The sequence below is a fragment of the Pongo abelii genome, chromosome 1, assembly GCF_028885655.2.
Source record: "Pongo abelii isolate AG06213 chromosome 1, NHGRI_mPonAbe1-v2.0_pri, whole genome shotgun sequence".
Classification (NCBI taxonomy): Eukaryota; Metazoa; Chordata; class Mammalia; order Primates; family Hominidae; genus Pongo; species Pongo abelii.
Window position 1 is genome coordinate 33,068,247 of NC_071985.2, and position 15,287 is coordinate 33,083,533.

Consider the following 15,287-nt stretch of genomic DNA (forward strand, 5'->3'; position numbering starts at 1 on the left):
CTAAACTCTGCTTAGGGTCTAAGTGGTGTAGCTCTCTGGGGAGGGTAGCAAATGTAATTTGTTTGATTGGATACTCAAGCTTATCAATTGTTTTCTTTTCCTTAGAGAAATAGAACCTTTCTAGCTTTCAGGTCAATTGATATAATGGTTGGATTCAGATGGAATGACACTTTCTCCCCGTTGTAAGTCTCTAGCTCCTCAGAGAAATCCTTGGGAAATCTGTTGACAACTTGCTGTCATCCAGCTGTTCTGATGATATAAATGACTTAGACACTGATTCCTGGTAGTGTAAAAGTCTAATGGAACAGTGAAATTTTGAGATCTCAAGTGCATCATGAACAAAGCACTTAAATAGCACTTGTATATACTTCTTACAATTTGTTTACTGGTTTTCTGCTTTTTTTTTTTTTTTGCTGGAGAAAGAGATTTACAGTTTTAATCTGATTAGACATTAGCAGCTGGTTGAAGATGCTATTACTGTGAAGTATGGAAAAGAACACAATGATGATGAAAACTTTTTACAGGAATCCTTAGAAGAAGAAAGCAGATGAAATTAGATTGGCAAAGGAAACCACAGCCCAAATTACACACAGGAGAGAAATGTAGCAGAGGAGAGTACTGAGTTGGTGCTGCACACATAGAGCTGACAGCCTCCATGGGCAGGGGACATGTGGGTGTGACTGCCAGGGACATGAATTGCAAACAGCACTTGGAGTGACAGTCTGGGTCGACTTCTCATGCTCTTTCCCATCACCAGGCATCAGTGAGTGGAAAGATTTGACCTCAATTTGGAGCACAGAGTGTGGGCTCTAAGGCCACAGGAAGGCAGGTGGATGGGACTAGGATGTAGTGGAGTCCCCATGGCTAAAAAATCAGTTGTATTGCATACGTGCCTTTGCCCCACAATTATCAAATCCAATCTAGGGTGAATAGAAACACATCTGCAGACAGGTCCAATGCCCACCTACAAAAAGTTTCAGAAGATGAAAACAGAGATGGAGAAAAAAAATTATAAAAATATGTAAAGAATTCTGGTAAAGTTGCCAAAAGAAATGCATTTCCTACTCAAATGGGCTTTGTTCTATTAGTAGATGTTGAGACAAATGCAGTGAATTGATTAGAGCTGATGTTATTTGTTTGTGTGCATACATGTGTGCCTGGTGAGGGGTGGGTGAGGGAAGAAAAAAAACCCAAACAAATAAGAAATATATTGAGAGAAAAATAATACCTAGAGAATTAAAATAGTACAATATAACAAAGTTTGTGAGTGATTATTAAGGCTTGTGTGGGTATTCAGGGGCTCTCTGAGGTGTCAATATGTAAACTGAGATCTGACAGTAAAGACTCAGCTACCTTATATTTTTTCATCCCTACATCTTGTTCTAAGAAAACATCAGAAGTCCTGTGATCTCAGCATAAGTTGAAAACTTGTAAATAGTCATTCAAAGGTGGATTTGTGGAGGGTAGAGGTAAACTACCTTGATTATATTTACATAGAACGGAAGTGATGCTAATTTAGAAATGTCCATTGCTATAAGTCTTAGGAGATATAAAGTACCAATGAAAGATCCTGAACAGTATTATGTGACAGAAAATGAGTATTATACTTTTAAAAAAATATTAGATGTTGTAACTTTAGTCATTCTCACCTTTACCTTGTAAGTATTTCACCATTTAATATCAACCTTCGTTATTGATTTATTTCTAAATATACGCTGAAAATAGTTTAGGCTCATTATTTTTCTTTTTAAGGAGTAAAATCAGCATGCAAATGTTTCTCCCACCAAGAAATCTTTTTCCTGGACTTCACCTTCTGAGGCATGTCCACCTTTGAGGCAAGCTAAGCCAGGCTTTACAAAGGCAGAACTATCCGAAGCACACAGCCCCACCAAATTTCTCTCCCTCCTTCCCTCCCTCCCCTGTTCCTCTCTCCTTCTCTTTCTTTTTTCTCTTTCTTTCTTTGTCTTTCTTCCTTCTTTCTTTCTTTCGTTCGTTCATTCGTTCTTTCGTTCTTTCGTTCGTTCTTTCTTTCGTTCTCTTTCCTTCTTTCTCTTTTTCTTTCTTTCCTTCTCTCTCTCTCTTTCTTTCTTTTTCTTTCTTTCTCTTTCTTCTCTCTTCCCCCCTCCCCTCCTCTCCCTTCCCCTTCCCTTTCTTTCAGCTGCTGCTTACCTGGGGTAACATGGTTTGGGAAGAAACATGTTAGAATTGGAGTGAATAAATATAAATGATAAAAAGACAAAATGAATATTATTTTCAAGAGTAATTACCAGTATGAAGTTCTTCAGATGATAACAAAAACTATTGACTTATTTTGTCCAAATTAATGCCACTATGTTATCTTTGTGATTGTGAAGGAAGGAAAGGAAACTGTTCACTGAATATTCTGCATTTGACCCGTGAATACCTACTTTTGTATTCAGGGATGATATATTCTTACCTTAAATTAATGACTGTTTTCTACTGTTCTTTTTTGGTGCAAACAAATTAAATGTGTGCACTTCTCCATGACTGATTGTGCAAAAACTGCTTAGACAATTACTGTCTCTCTAGGTTTTGATCAGAAAGGACTACCTTGAAACAACGGCCACAATAAAGGTATTATTCTCAATTCTAGAATTAAAAAAAAAACAATTCAAATCATATTTCATAATACAGTTCTCTGAAGGAGCTTAAAGAGATTCAGATTTTTCCTTTTGTTTACAGTGGCTCTTCATTTGGTTTTTGAGGCATATTTTTAATAAATTTTGTTCAGTACTGTCTACTGGAGCTGAAAAAAAATCTAAGAAGATACAAAATGGCTGAAGCATAGGTATTTACAGGAAAGCATGCCTTTCTTTTAAGAATATAAAATTAATACATAATTTATTTATTATATAATGGGATGTTCTACCCTTGTTGAAGATTTTAGCAGATGTAACTCATGCATGGTGTAAGTGAGCATTCACCCCTGTTTTGTTTATGTGGCAGGACTATTTCTACAAATTTTATAAATTACCGTTTAGGATCTTTATGACATCCATTAAGTGCTGGCATGAAGTTTAGTTTTGAACTGTACAAATAAATGATTTTCTATATATCTGTCTACATATTGAGGGCCTGATTGATGGCCCTTCTGACTTGGGGTCAGCAGTGAGTTCACATCTCTTGGAATACTTTGGCTTATTCCCTGGAAGTACTAACAGAAATCCAATGTCCACTATTTTCATTATTTTCCTTCAGGCATAATCTGACCTAATGACATGTAACTGTATTACTATGATTTAAGAGATTTTTTTAAAAAACTATAAACATTTTGAGGAAAAGTGAAAATGGTGATTTTAAATTTAACACATTTAAATATTCATTTTATGAAAGGAATATTTGAAAGAATAGGGATTTATCAGGATTAATAGAAGGCTTGGAGTAACCTAATCATTTTAAATTTTATTCCTTCTTGTTTTTTTCTGTTTTCCTACAACTTATTCACTACCCTCTATATTCTCATACTTTGCTAAATAATATTAATCCTTCAAGAGTTGGTTTAGATGAAGCTTCATTCATTTGATAAAGATTAAATGAGTGTCCAGTAGTTGCTAGTTGCGAGCTTACCTTGTTCTATTGTGCTTCACAGACAATGTGTTTTATTTTTATTTTTATTTTATTTTTTTACAAATTGAAGGTTTATGGCAACCTTGCTTCAGGCAAACATGTCATATATTAGTGCTATTTTTCCAACAGCATGTGCTCGTTTTGTGTATGCTTCACATTTTGGCAATTCTCACAAAAATTTAAACTTTTTTCCAATCATTACAGCTGTTATGGTGGTCTGTGATCAGTGATTTTTGATGTTATTATAATTTCGGGGGGGGTGCCATGAACCACACCAATATAATATGGCAAAGTTAATCAATAAATGTTGTGTGTGTTATGACTTCTCCACCGACAGAATGTTCTTCTGACTTGTTCCTTCTCCTTGGGCCTCCCTGTTCCCTGAGACACAACAATATTAAAATTAAATTAGACCAAGTAATAACCCTACAGTGTCCTCTCAGTGTTCAAGTGAAAGGAAGAGTAACATTTCTCTCACTTGAAATCAAAAGCTAGAAATGATTAAGCCTAGTGAGGAAGGCGTGTAGAAAGTTGACAGGTTGAAAGCTAGTCCTCTTGCGCCAAACAGCCAAGTTGAATGCAAAGGAAAATTTCTTGAGGGAAAATTAAAATGCTACTCCAATGACCACAAAAATGATAAAAACTGAAACAGCTTTATTGCTGATGTGGAGAAAATTTGAGTGGTCTGGATAGAAGATCAGAGCAGCTACAATATTCTCTTAAACCAAAGTCTAATCCAGACAAGGCCCTAACTATTCCATTCTGTGAAGGCTGAGAGAAGTGAGCAAGCTATAGAAGAAAAGTTGGAAACTAGCAGAGATTGGTTCACAAGGTTTAAGGAAAGAAGTAGTTTCCATAACATAAAAGTACAAGGTTGAAAGAGCAAGTGCTGTTGTAGAAGTTGCAAGTTATCCAGAAGATCTAGATAAGATCACTGAAGAAGGTGGCTACACTAAACAACATAATTTCAATGTGGATGAAAAAGCCTTCTGTTGGAAGAAGATGCCATCTAGGACTTTCATAGCTAGAGAAGAGAAATCAATGCCTAGTTTCAAAGCTCCAAAAATAAGACTGAGTCTCTTGTTAGGGGCTAATGCAGTTGGTGACTTAATGCACAGGTGGTAGGTGCCCTAACCCCCATATTGTTCAAGGGTCAATGGTTTATAGAAATAATATAGAAGTAAGTGCGTGATTCTATCTAATCTATCTAGTAGTATCTATCTATGTTCATATTCCCTATATATCCATAGTCCCTACAGCCATCCACTGAGGGGAAAGAGTGGGCCTGGGAGCAGTAACACTGAAATAGCATGAATCTACTTAGCACTGAATCTTTGTTCCTAAAGACCATTCATCTCTTAGAGGAACCAGGATTCCTTGGAGAAATGGCTGATTCCAGGGCTGTGGTGGGGAAGTACAAAATGAGCCTAGAACATCTTGTGTCATAAAGTAAGAAGATACTCAAAGAATTGTTAGAACATGTCAATATGACCCAGAATGCAGCTGTATGGGGTCTATACTGTCCAAACCTGGAAAAACTTGAGCACTGAAATACATATTGAGAGGAATTAATTATATCCCACTGAGTAAAATAGAGACTCATGAGTCTATATAGATAAAATAAGCCTATGCATACACTGAATTTTTAATAAGCAGTAGGATATTTATACAGTCTCGAAGTATATGCTCACAAAATGTTTGCTAATTGCAAAGGGGAAAATTGTATTTTTATAGTGTGGAAGCCTGGCAGATATATTAATGCAAATGATTAAAGTTAACATAATTAATAATGGAACAAATAGAAATGATGTAAGACATGGTAAGATATAATATGATCACTGTATCACCTGAATTTAATCATGAGGAAAAATTAGACAAACCCATATTGAGAGGCAATCTACAAAATAACTGGGCGGTCCTCTTTAACAGTATTAAGATCAGAAAAGCCAAGGAAAGATTGAAGAACTCTTTTTTTTTTTTTTTTGGTCTGCACTCCCTTTTATTTTATTTTATTTTATTATACTTTAAGTTTTAGGGTACATGTGCACAACGTGCAGGCTTGTTACATATGTATACACGTGCCATGTTGGTGTGCTGCACCCATCAACTCGTCATTTAGCATTAGGTATTTCTCCCAATGCTATCCCTCCCCCTCCTCCCCACCCCACAAAAGTCCCCAGTGTATGATGTTCCCCTTCCTGTGTCCATGTGTTCTCATTGTTCAATTCCCACCTATGAGTGAGAACATGTGGTGTTTGGTTTTTCGTCCTTGCGATAGTTTGCTGAGAATGTTGGTTTCCAGTTTCATCCATATCCCTACAAAGGACATGAACTCATCATTTTTTTATGGCTGCATAGTATTCCATGGTGTATATGTGCCACATTTTCTTAATCTGGTCTATCGTTGTTGGACATTTGGGTTGGTTCCAAATCTTTGCTATTGTGAATAGTGCCGCAATAAACATACGTGTCTCTTTCAGATCAAAAGAAACCTTAGAGTCATGACAACAAAAGGCAACATGTGATTTGGGGCTGGAGGTGTTTTTTCTATAAAAGACATTTTTGGGGTCATTGACAAAACTTGAATGGGCTTTAAAGATAAAATGGTAACGATGTACCAATAACTTTGATGTTTACATCATGCTTATGTAAAAGAATGTCTTTTTCTAGCAAATACACATTGCAGTATTCAAGGGGAATGGGTCATTAGGTCAAAAATTTAATCTCAAATGGGTCAGAAAAAATTCTTTGTACTACTCTTGTGACTTTCCTGTAACTTTGAGATAGTTATTTTTTAAAGTAATAAAAAGCAGAAACTACTGATTGAGCTGCATTACACATAGAATGGGAAAAGAGAAGATGGACAGAGGAAGTACAAACAACTTACTTGAGGAACACCCTCAATAGAGAGAAGAAGAGTAACAGGGAAATATTTGGTGGAGGAGACTTCCAAGATATTTTCATATTCTCATCTTTGTCCCTAAGCACTTCATTCATATTTATTTATTATATATGCCTCCTTTCATTGAACGTATTTTATATGCCATTTCTATTACAGATTGTAAATTCCTTGAAGAAAAGGTCTGTGTTTTATATACCCCTTATGTGTAGTATATGTAGCATCACACTTAGCATATCACAATGTGCTTGTTTCATATTCAAACAACAGGACCATTTTCAAACAAGTGACTAGATTTTAGTAAGAGTATGAAGAACAGTTTTCTTTATAAACATGGGAGAGAAAAGAGGTTGACTCATTTTTAAGGAGAGGACATTGTAGTTATAACAAGTAACTTCTAGCTCATTGGGATGTAACATACTGAAAAAGTTTTCTAAGGTATTTTATAGCTAACTTGATAATCTTTTGGAAATCATCTGTTCTCTATGAGTAAAATAGAAAAAGGCACAATGATATATTGAAATAATTAAGAGTATCTAATATTGTGATCAAGTATGCACCAAAAGTTTTCTTAAATGTAGAATTGTGCATGACACATCTTTAAGCAGTATCTACAAAAAACCAGCTGGAACTCTCCCTATTCCTTAGGAATTCAATAAATCAGACTGTTGGCAGATTTTTCCATCATGCACATGTGTAAATTAACAGCTTTTTTTTTTTTGGCAGTAGAGAGAAGAGAGTAATTTAAGTGTGTAGGAAGAAGAGGCCGTGAGAGTTTCACATCCAGTCAAGACAGGACAAAAAAAAAATCTACTTGCATTCCTATGTTAAAGTTTTAGAGATCAATTAAATGGAGACTTGTTTGGTGGGGGTTGCAGTATATGAAGAGCTTCAATAGAGATCGGGGGAGAACAGCAAATCCAGAGAATCACACCCAGGGCGCAAATGTAATACACGTAGGCTTTTTCTGTAGATCTCTTCAAGAGCCTGGCTTGGCTTGTCTGAGTTACTCAGAGAGGAAAAAATGAAAGTGAGTGTATATGTTGGTTTGGAGTGTGTGAAGGTGTGGGAATGGAGAGAAGTGGACAGAGGAAAAAGTGTTGAAATAAAACACCAGGAACTCATGGAAAATGCAAAACAGAAACAAAACCAAGAAAAAATCTTCGAGGGGCATACCTGTGTATGAATTCATTTTTCCATAGCACCTTTAACATAGTCAAAACAAATAAAATTTAAGCAGTTATTCAGTCAATCAAACTAGTAGCAGGCACACATACACATTCCAAACACTACAAATATTTGTGGGCCACCCAGCTGGTTAATTTCTGCCCAAGCAACTATCCCTGAATAATTTTCTCAAGTACTTATTCATATTGTTTGTATAAACATCACTCAATAGAGAATATTTAATAAACTGGGGCATTTATAATTATATAAAAATTCATGTCAGTAAACAAGGCCACTCTGAAAAGTTATGTGAAGAATCACAGTATGACACATTTTGTTAGAAAACTGTGCCTTTTCTTTATTGCTTAGAGTTGTAACATCACGTAGTTCATGTTATTGGTTTCATTTTCGGGGTATCAATTAGCCAATCAATCAGTTAGTGTTTATTAAGCTTCTGTCCAGCATGTAAAGCATGCTCATCAAATTTGCAAATGACATAAATCTTAGAGGGATGGTAAAGGCACTGCATGACAGACATAGCATCCAAAAAGATTTTGACAGCTCGGAGAAATGGGCTGAATCTAACAAGATGGAATATAACATAGATAAATATAAATGCCTACCCTTGGGTCCACAAAGCCAACTGTATATGTATAGCATGGAGTAGATGTGAGTTAGCAGTTGATGTAAGTAGGAAAAAAAAAAGACAGTATTTTAGTTAATAGTCAGCTCAACTTAATTTATCAGTTTTAGCTGCATGATGTCATTGCCAAAAATCTAGCCTGCAATTTTGAATTATATTAAGGTGACAATCCTGTACCAGTTTGACAGGTCAGACCACATCTAGAGATTGTAGTATTTCTGGAGCCACATTTTAAGAAGAGAGACACTAAAAACTATGTCATATTTAGAACATCACACAAACTAAACACATTTATCCTGAAGAAGACTTAGGAGAGGAATGACATCCCTCTTTACGTTTATGTAAGCTCTCACGTGGAAAAGGGATTAAATTTGTTTGGTGTAGCCTCAATAATTAGAACTGGAGCTTGTGAACTGAAGTTATAAGGAGATACCTTTGGGTTCAATCATTTATGATAATTACATATAATAGTAAAAGCTGTTCAAAGAGAAAGGCGTTCCCAAAATCTGCAGAGGCAGAATGCTAGAACAGTTTAGTCTGAATTTCCTCCTTTGTGATGTGGGGACAACACCATTGTGAAGCAGCTATCTGGGAAGGCAGTGGGATGATACAGGGAAAATGTTCCGCACAATGAGGGGCACGTAGTAAGTGGTTATAGCACACAGGGGATGTCACCTTTCCTATTGTGGGAGGTGGTGACACCAATTCTGAATCATCACTGGGTAGAGGTATAGAAGAGATGCTAAATGGATGGATTTGACAAACTAAATGACTGTTACTTCAAAACCCTAACTGGCTATAACTTATTTATTAAATTAGCCTTTTAAAACCGTCTCTGAAACCACCAGTCACCCTTCTATAGCACCTTGAATAATTTTTTTTTTTTTTTTTAGACAGAGTCTTGCTCTGTCGCCCAAGCTGGAGTGCAGTGGCGCGATCTCAGCTCACTAAAACCTACGCCTCCTGGGCTTAAGCAATTCTCTGCTGCAGCCTCCCGAGTAGCCCGGATTACAGGCTCGTGCCACCACACCCAGCTAATTTTTGTATTTTTAGTAGAGACAGGGTTTCCCCATCTTGGCCAGGCTGGTTTTGAAATCTTTACCTCTTTACCTACCTCATGATCCACTCACCTCTCCTTCCCAAACTGCTAGGAATACAGGCGTGAGCCAGTGCACCAAACTTTTCTTTTTTTCTTTTTTTTTTTTTAATTGGATAGAGTCTCACTCTGTCATCCAGGCTGGAGTGCAGTGGCGCGATGTCGCCACCTCCACCTCCACCTCCACCTCAACCTCCACCTCCGCGGTTCAAGCAATTATCCTGCCTCAGCCTCCCAAGCAGCTGTAATTACAGGAATGCACCATCACACCCAGCTAATTTTTTTTGCATTTTTAGTAGAGACGGAGTTTCGCCATGTTGGCCAGGCTGGTCTAGAACTTTTCACCTCAAGTGATCCGCCCACCTCGGCCTCCCAAAGTGCTGGGATTACAGGCGCGCGCCGTTGTGCCTGGCCAAATTTTTGTTTTCAATCCTCTGTGCTTATTTTTAATTATCTTTAAAATGGAGAAAAAGGTAAACCTGCCTTAGGAAACTGTAAAGTTAAAAAGAATGAATATGCATAAATATTTTAGAACAATGTCTGACTTTTTTTTTTTTTTTTTTTTTGGCGGAGTCTCACTCTGTCACCCAGGCTGGAGTGTAATGGCGCCATCTTGGCTCACTGCAACTTCTGCCTCCCGAGTTCAAGAGATTCTCCCGCCTCAGCCTCCCAAGTAGCTGGGACTACAGGCGTGTGCCACCACACCCGGATAATTTTTGTTTCTGTTTTTTTTTGTTTTAGTAGAGACGGGGTTTCACTATGTTGGCCAGGCTGGTCTCAAACTCCTGATCTCATGATCCGCCTGCCTCACCCAAAGTTCTAGGATTAGAAGTGTGAGCCACCGTGCCCGGCCCATACTAGGTTTTTAATATATGTTAACTACTTTTGTAATGCCAAAGTAGGTGGCAAAGGATTATTGGAGAATAGATGACTTGACATGTGTGTTTTGAAAAATACTAAAAATTTAGTTAAGTGTCTATATGGAAATAACTTGAACACATCATGAGATTAAATGGTGTGTGATCATCAGACAGTGAGGAGACTTTACCAATTAGATTGGAGGTTGGCTGTTGGTGAAGGTTAGAAATAAATTGGGTGAGATGAGTGAGGAAAAAACTCAGAAGGCCTTAGGTTTAGGATGGGAAGCAATTGGATGGGATGTGTGGGGATTCCACGTGTTCGTAGGTAGGGGAATACAACATACATGTGATATTTTAAAATAAACTTATAGAGTTTTCAGGATACATTGCCTTACTTTAGCTTAAAAATTATGGATGGAATAGTGGAATCTTTTTATGCAAATCCTTTTTTCACCTAGAAATAGAAATTTCTATTTCAGGGCAATTTCTATTTCAGAAAGTCCAAGACTTTTCTCCTCCATAAAGTTTTCTCTTCTGATTCATATTACAGTGGTTTTCTTTTTTGTTTGAATTTCTTAGCATTCAAAATGATGATCCTTATATTTGTATCATCCATAATGATCTTTTAAGGGGAAATTTAAATTTAAGACACGTTGTCAAATCACTTAATCTATTAGAAAGGTGTTATTCTGAATGCATAAAATGGTTTTGCTTTAAATGAGGCCCTCCAAATTAATAAAACTGCTCTTCCTGGGAAGCTTCTAAGTTGGTTCTGGGAAAGCAAGTCACACAGAGAAGGTCCAAAAATACGTTATACACCACACGTATTAACAAATTAAGACATAATTTCTCAAAGCAACTCCTTGGAAAAGATAAACCTTCTTGACTGCATTAAGATTCAGTATTTAAGTTAGAAACAACCATCATCATTTATAGTGATTCAAACACTATCTAGTATATTAAAATGTATTTTGTTGTTATCATACATACAAGCTCCTTGAGAGAAAGGATCATGACTTAACTCTTGTTGGTGTAGCTCATAGGGCCACTGTGGGTACCGAGTTGATGCTTTATGAATTCCATTTAAATTAGAAGAATGTAGGCAATGGGAATACCATTTGTCCAGTAAGAAATTCAGCACAGGTACTCTGTCTCTCTATTTCCCAGCCTGAGTCAGCAGTTTCTTTTAGTTTTGATGGCCAGCAGGAGTAAAATAGCAGCAAAGATCTGGCATTTCAGTGGAACAGGTGACTGTGGAAAATTACTCTAGCCTAGGTGGACTTGATTCTATTTTCCCCTTGGTAGGTACTGAGCTATTGTGTAACTTTCTGGACTTTTGAATTATACTTATCACTAATCAAGCGTGAGAATGGGAGGACAGTGTCAAGAATTCTACTTAAAAAAAAAATCTAGTGTACTCTTTTACTCAAAGGGATGAGTACAATCTATCACAGGGACACAAATGTGACCAAAAAAAAGTGGTTAAAATAAAATATGAAACTGAAGAGAATGAAGATTTAAACATGACCTTCTCTGTATCTTCTTTCCGACGTGTTTTTGGATCTCTTATGAAGGGGATTTAAAGGCTTTTCTACAACTGCTACTGCTTTTGTCAATTCATTCAAGACACACCAATAAACATGCACAAGCTCCTCTTATCCTCACAGGGCTAGAGAATGAGATAGGTGCGAAGTTTATTTTAGCAGAAGGCTTTCTTTTCACAAATCAGAAATTCCATTGTATGTATTCCCTTAAATAACTGGCAAGGGGACCATCAGAATGAGCTATGGCAAAAATCCACCTCAGTCTTTACAGCTTCAGGGTGATGAGACCCCACATCAGAATTGTAAAATAGTTTAGAGAATCTTGGAACATAAAACATGGTACAGAAAAACCAAGGAAGATTTAATCTTATGTATGGAAAGGTGGTTGGTAGGAGAGGGGGCAATGGGAGAGTGGCTTGGGATCATCATTAATCATTATTTAAGTACCTACAAAGTGAAAATATCCTTCTGGAATTCACTGCAAGTGACACTGAATTCTACTAAGCATATATGTGATGAGTTGATAAAAAAGAAGGTCCTGAACTCTTGACAACAGATATAATACAGTGAATACAGAAAATAAAAAACATGCTTTCTATCTGACTCAAAATAAGGTGCACTTAAACTTGTAAAAGACAACATTTTTATTTGAATGATATGACAGAACTGTCACAGGAGTGTTACCTGCTATAAAGAAAGCCTAAGAATTATTATCTTTATTAGACCAGTGACAATGAGCTTTAGCCATACATTTCTAACTTCTGTCCCTCTACAGAGACAATTTTCTTTTCTTAAATAAACTGTCATGCTAGTGTTAATATATTGTTGGCTCTCTCATGCTCTGAGAATACTGCTGATATAAAACATGTATATGTTAGATTGGTAATAGTATCTTTAGTGTAGCTGACTAGAACAAATGGGTTTCCCTCATGGCTGTGCTAATGTGATAAAGGAAAATTGGCTGTTCATCAGCTTTGGGCTGGGTAAAGACAGTAGAGATGGAACCACATTCTTTTTTATGCATTAATACCACCGAGAACTTTTCACTAGTTATATTTCATGTGCCTGCATGTTGTGCAAAGATGTTGTAAAACATGAGATAATGCTACAAATAACAAAGTAGAAAAGCCTGTATCTTTTATGATGATAACAGTCAAACACCAAATGACAGTAACAGGCTGTAAAAAATGGGATGCAAAAAAAAATGCAGCCCTACTGCCCAACAAAGCGGAATATATCCAGGCCCTTGAGGACTTGGTATATGATTTGAGGTATATTAAAGCTTTGTTTTAAAATTAAATCAAATGCAACACTAGATCAATGGATTTAAGAAAGAACATAGTTTAAATGAAAGCAGGGTGGTTAGAATGGAGAAAAGCCATTGTGGGTAACTTTTTGAAAAAACCCATTTTGCCAAGTAATTATTGTATTAACTTCCTGTTTTTTTTGTTTTGTTTTGTTTTGCTTGTTTTTTTTTGAGGGGGACATTGAAAAAGATTTTTAAGGCAATAGTTTACATGATTTTAAGATGTTTGAGAATAAATGTTTATCTTCATTAATTATTGCAAGTCTTTTTAACATAAAAGCATTAAAAGTATAACCAGTTTCAGGCTCACAGCAAAATTGAGTGGAAATTTCAGAGATCTCCCAAACATGCTATACCCCCACGTACCCACAGCCTCCCCCTCTATTAAAGCCCAGCACCAGAGGGGTGTTATATTTGTTACAATTGCCGGATCTACACTGATACATCATTACCACTCAAAGTCCATAGCAGAATAGCATGTTGAATGTTTTGCTATCATTTTAATTAAAATGTTAACATCCAACCTTTCCTCTGCATGACCTTAAATCTCACTCTCTCCTCCCCTCTCTCAACCCCTCCCCTTTCCAGAGGCTTTTATTTGCCATTTCAGCTCCTTCACTAATTAGAGTACCAATTATTCCTTTTGCATTTAAGCTAAAAGCACTTGAACAAAAAGACTATTTGCAGAGATAAAGTTGATGTCCAAACAGCTGATTAGTTTATTTAGAAGTGTATGAAATTAAAAATTTTGTGCAGGTATCTATGGGTGTTTTCCATAAAAGTTTAATAACATTGGCTATTCTGGGCTCCTGTCACATAAAAAAAACCCCATAGCTTTTTAATCATGTAATCCAAGAGTTATCAAACTACAACCTGTGGGTCAAATTGGCTGGCCACCTGTTTTTATAAATAAAGTTTTATTTGGACACAGCCATGCTCATTTGTTTATATATTGTCTGTGGATGCTTTTGCATTACAGCATTAGAGTTGGGCAGTTGTGACAGTAACCACTTGGCCCACAGAACCAAATCATTTGACTTGCAGGGAAAAAAACATTCTTTAGCTATTTACAGAAAAAATTTGCTAATCCCTAATATATGCAGTCATTAGGCTACTTGCTTGATTGATTAGTCTAGAATATGATTGGAAATTTTTTTTTACCCTACATTGGGAAAGTATATCTGAAAATCACCAACCGGATACCAATACCCAAGACAGTAAATTCAAGAAATATTTGATCCTAGTAACTTGAATTATATCCACATGCAATTCTTTGTTGTTATGTCTGGCTTTAATTATTTCTTTCCCTTGTACTCATTTTGCTCTATTTCCAAATATAGCCATAACAAATTTAATTTGTGTTTAAAGAAGTAACATATCCTCAAAAACCCTGTAAAAGCATGGCAACCAGAGCTGTTACATGTGTGGGACAAACTATTATGTATATCTGTGAACACCCTGGGAGATATCATCACAGCACAAAATAACACTATATAGGTTTATATCTAGATAAACACATGGAGATATCACTGAGCTATTAAAATAATGTTTCCGGTCTTCCCAGCTGAACAAAGTAAAGAAGAAAGAAAGTTACTTAAGAAAAACTGCTGAAATGTGTTTAATATAAAATAAAAGTTTATGCACTTAAAATAATAATGGCGGTAATTTCTTACAGGTGCATCAGACAAAAATCAGCTTCTTTATCAATGGCGTGGAGAAGGATCATACACCTTTCGATGCAAGAACTCTAAGTGGTTCAATTACAGATTTTGCATCTGGTACTGTGCAAATAGGACAGAGTGTAAATGGTAAGTTTCTGACTTCAGAATGTTATTTATTTCATCCAATTACATTGTTCTTAAAAATGCATCAAACAAATAATATTTTAAAATATCTACGTGTATTCATCTTCTAACACTACTGAACAAATTACCACCAACTGGGTGGCAGATTAATGAAAGTAAAATTTATTTTTTCACAGTTTTGGAAGCTGGAAGTCAGAAATTAAGGGTTCAGAGGTGTTGGTTCCTTCTGGAGGCTCTGAGGGCAAATCCATTCCATGTTTCTCTTCATGGTGGCTGCTGGCAATCCTTGGTGTTGCTTTACTTGCTGCTTCCTAACTACAATCTTGCCTCAGTCTTCATGTGGCCTTCTCCTCTGAATCTTCTCCCCTTTACCTCTGTT

At 36.4% G+C, this 15,287-nt stretch overlaps 1 protein-coding gene across 1 annotated transcript in view; it reads left to right on the forward strand.

Annotated features, from left to right (window-relative positions):
• The window catches only part of USH2A (usherin), an 827,758-nt gene that overhangs the window by 78,864 nt on the left and 733,607 nt on the right, over positions 1-15,287 (forward strand). Inside the window, exon 5 of the mRNA XM_024239307.3 lies at positions 14,779-14,911. Coding sequence (XP_024095075.2) covers positions 14,779-14,911 — 133 coding nt within the window. The remainder of the gene's footprint in view (positions 1-14,778; positions 14,912-15,287) is intronic.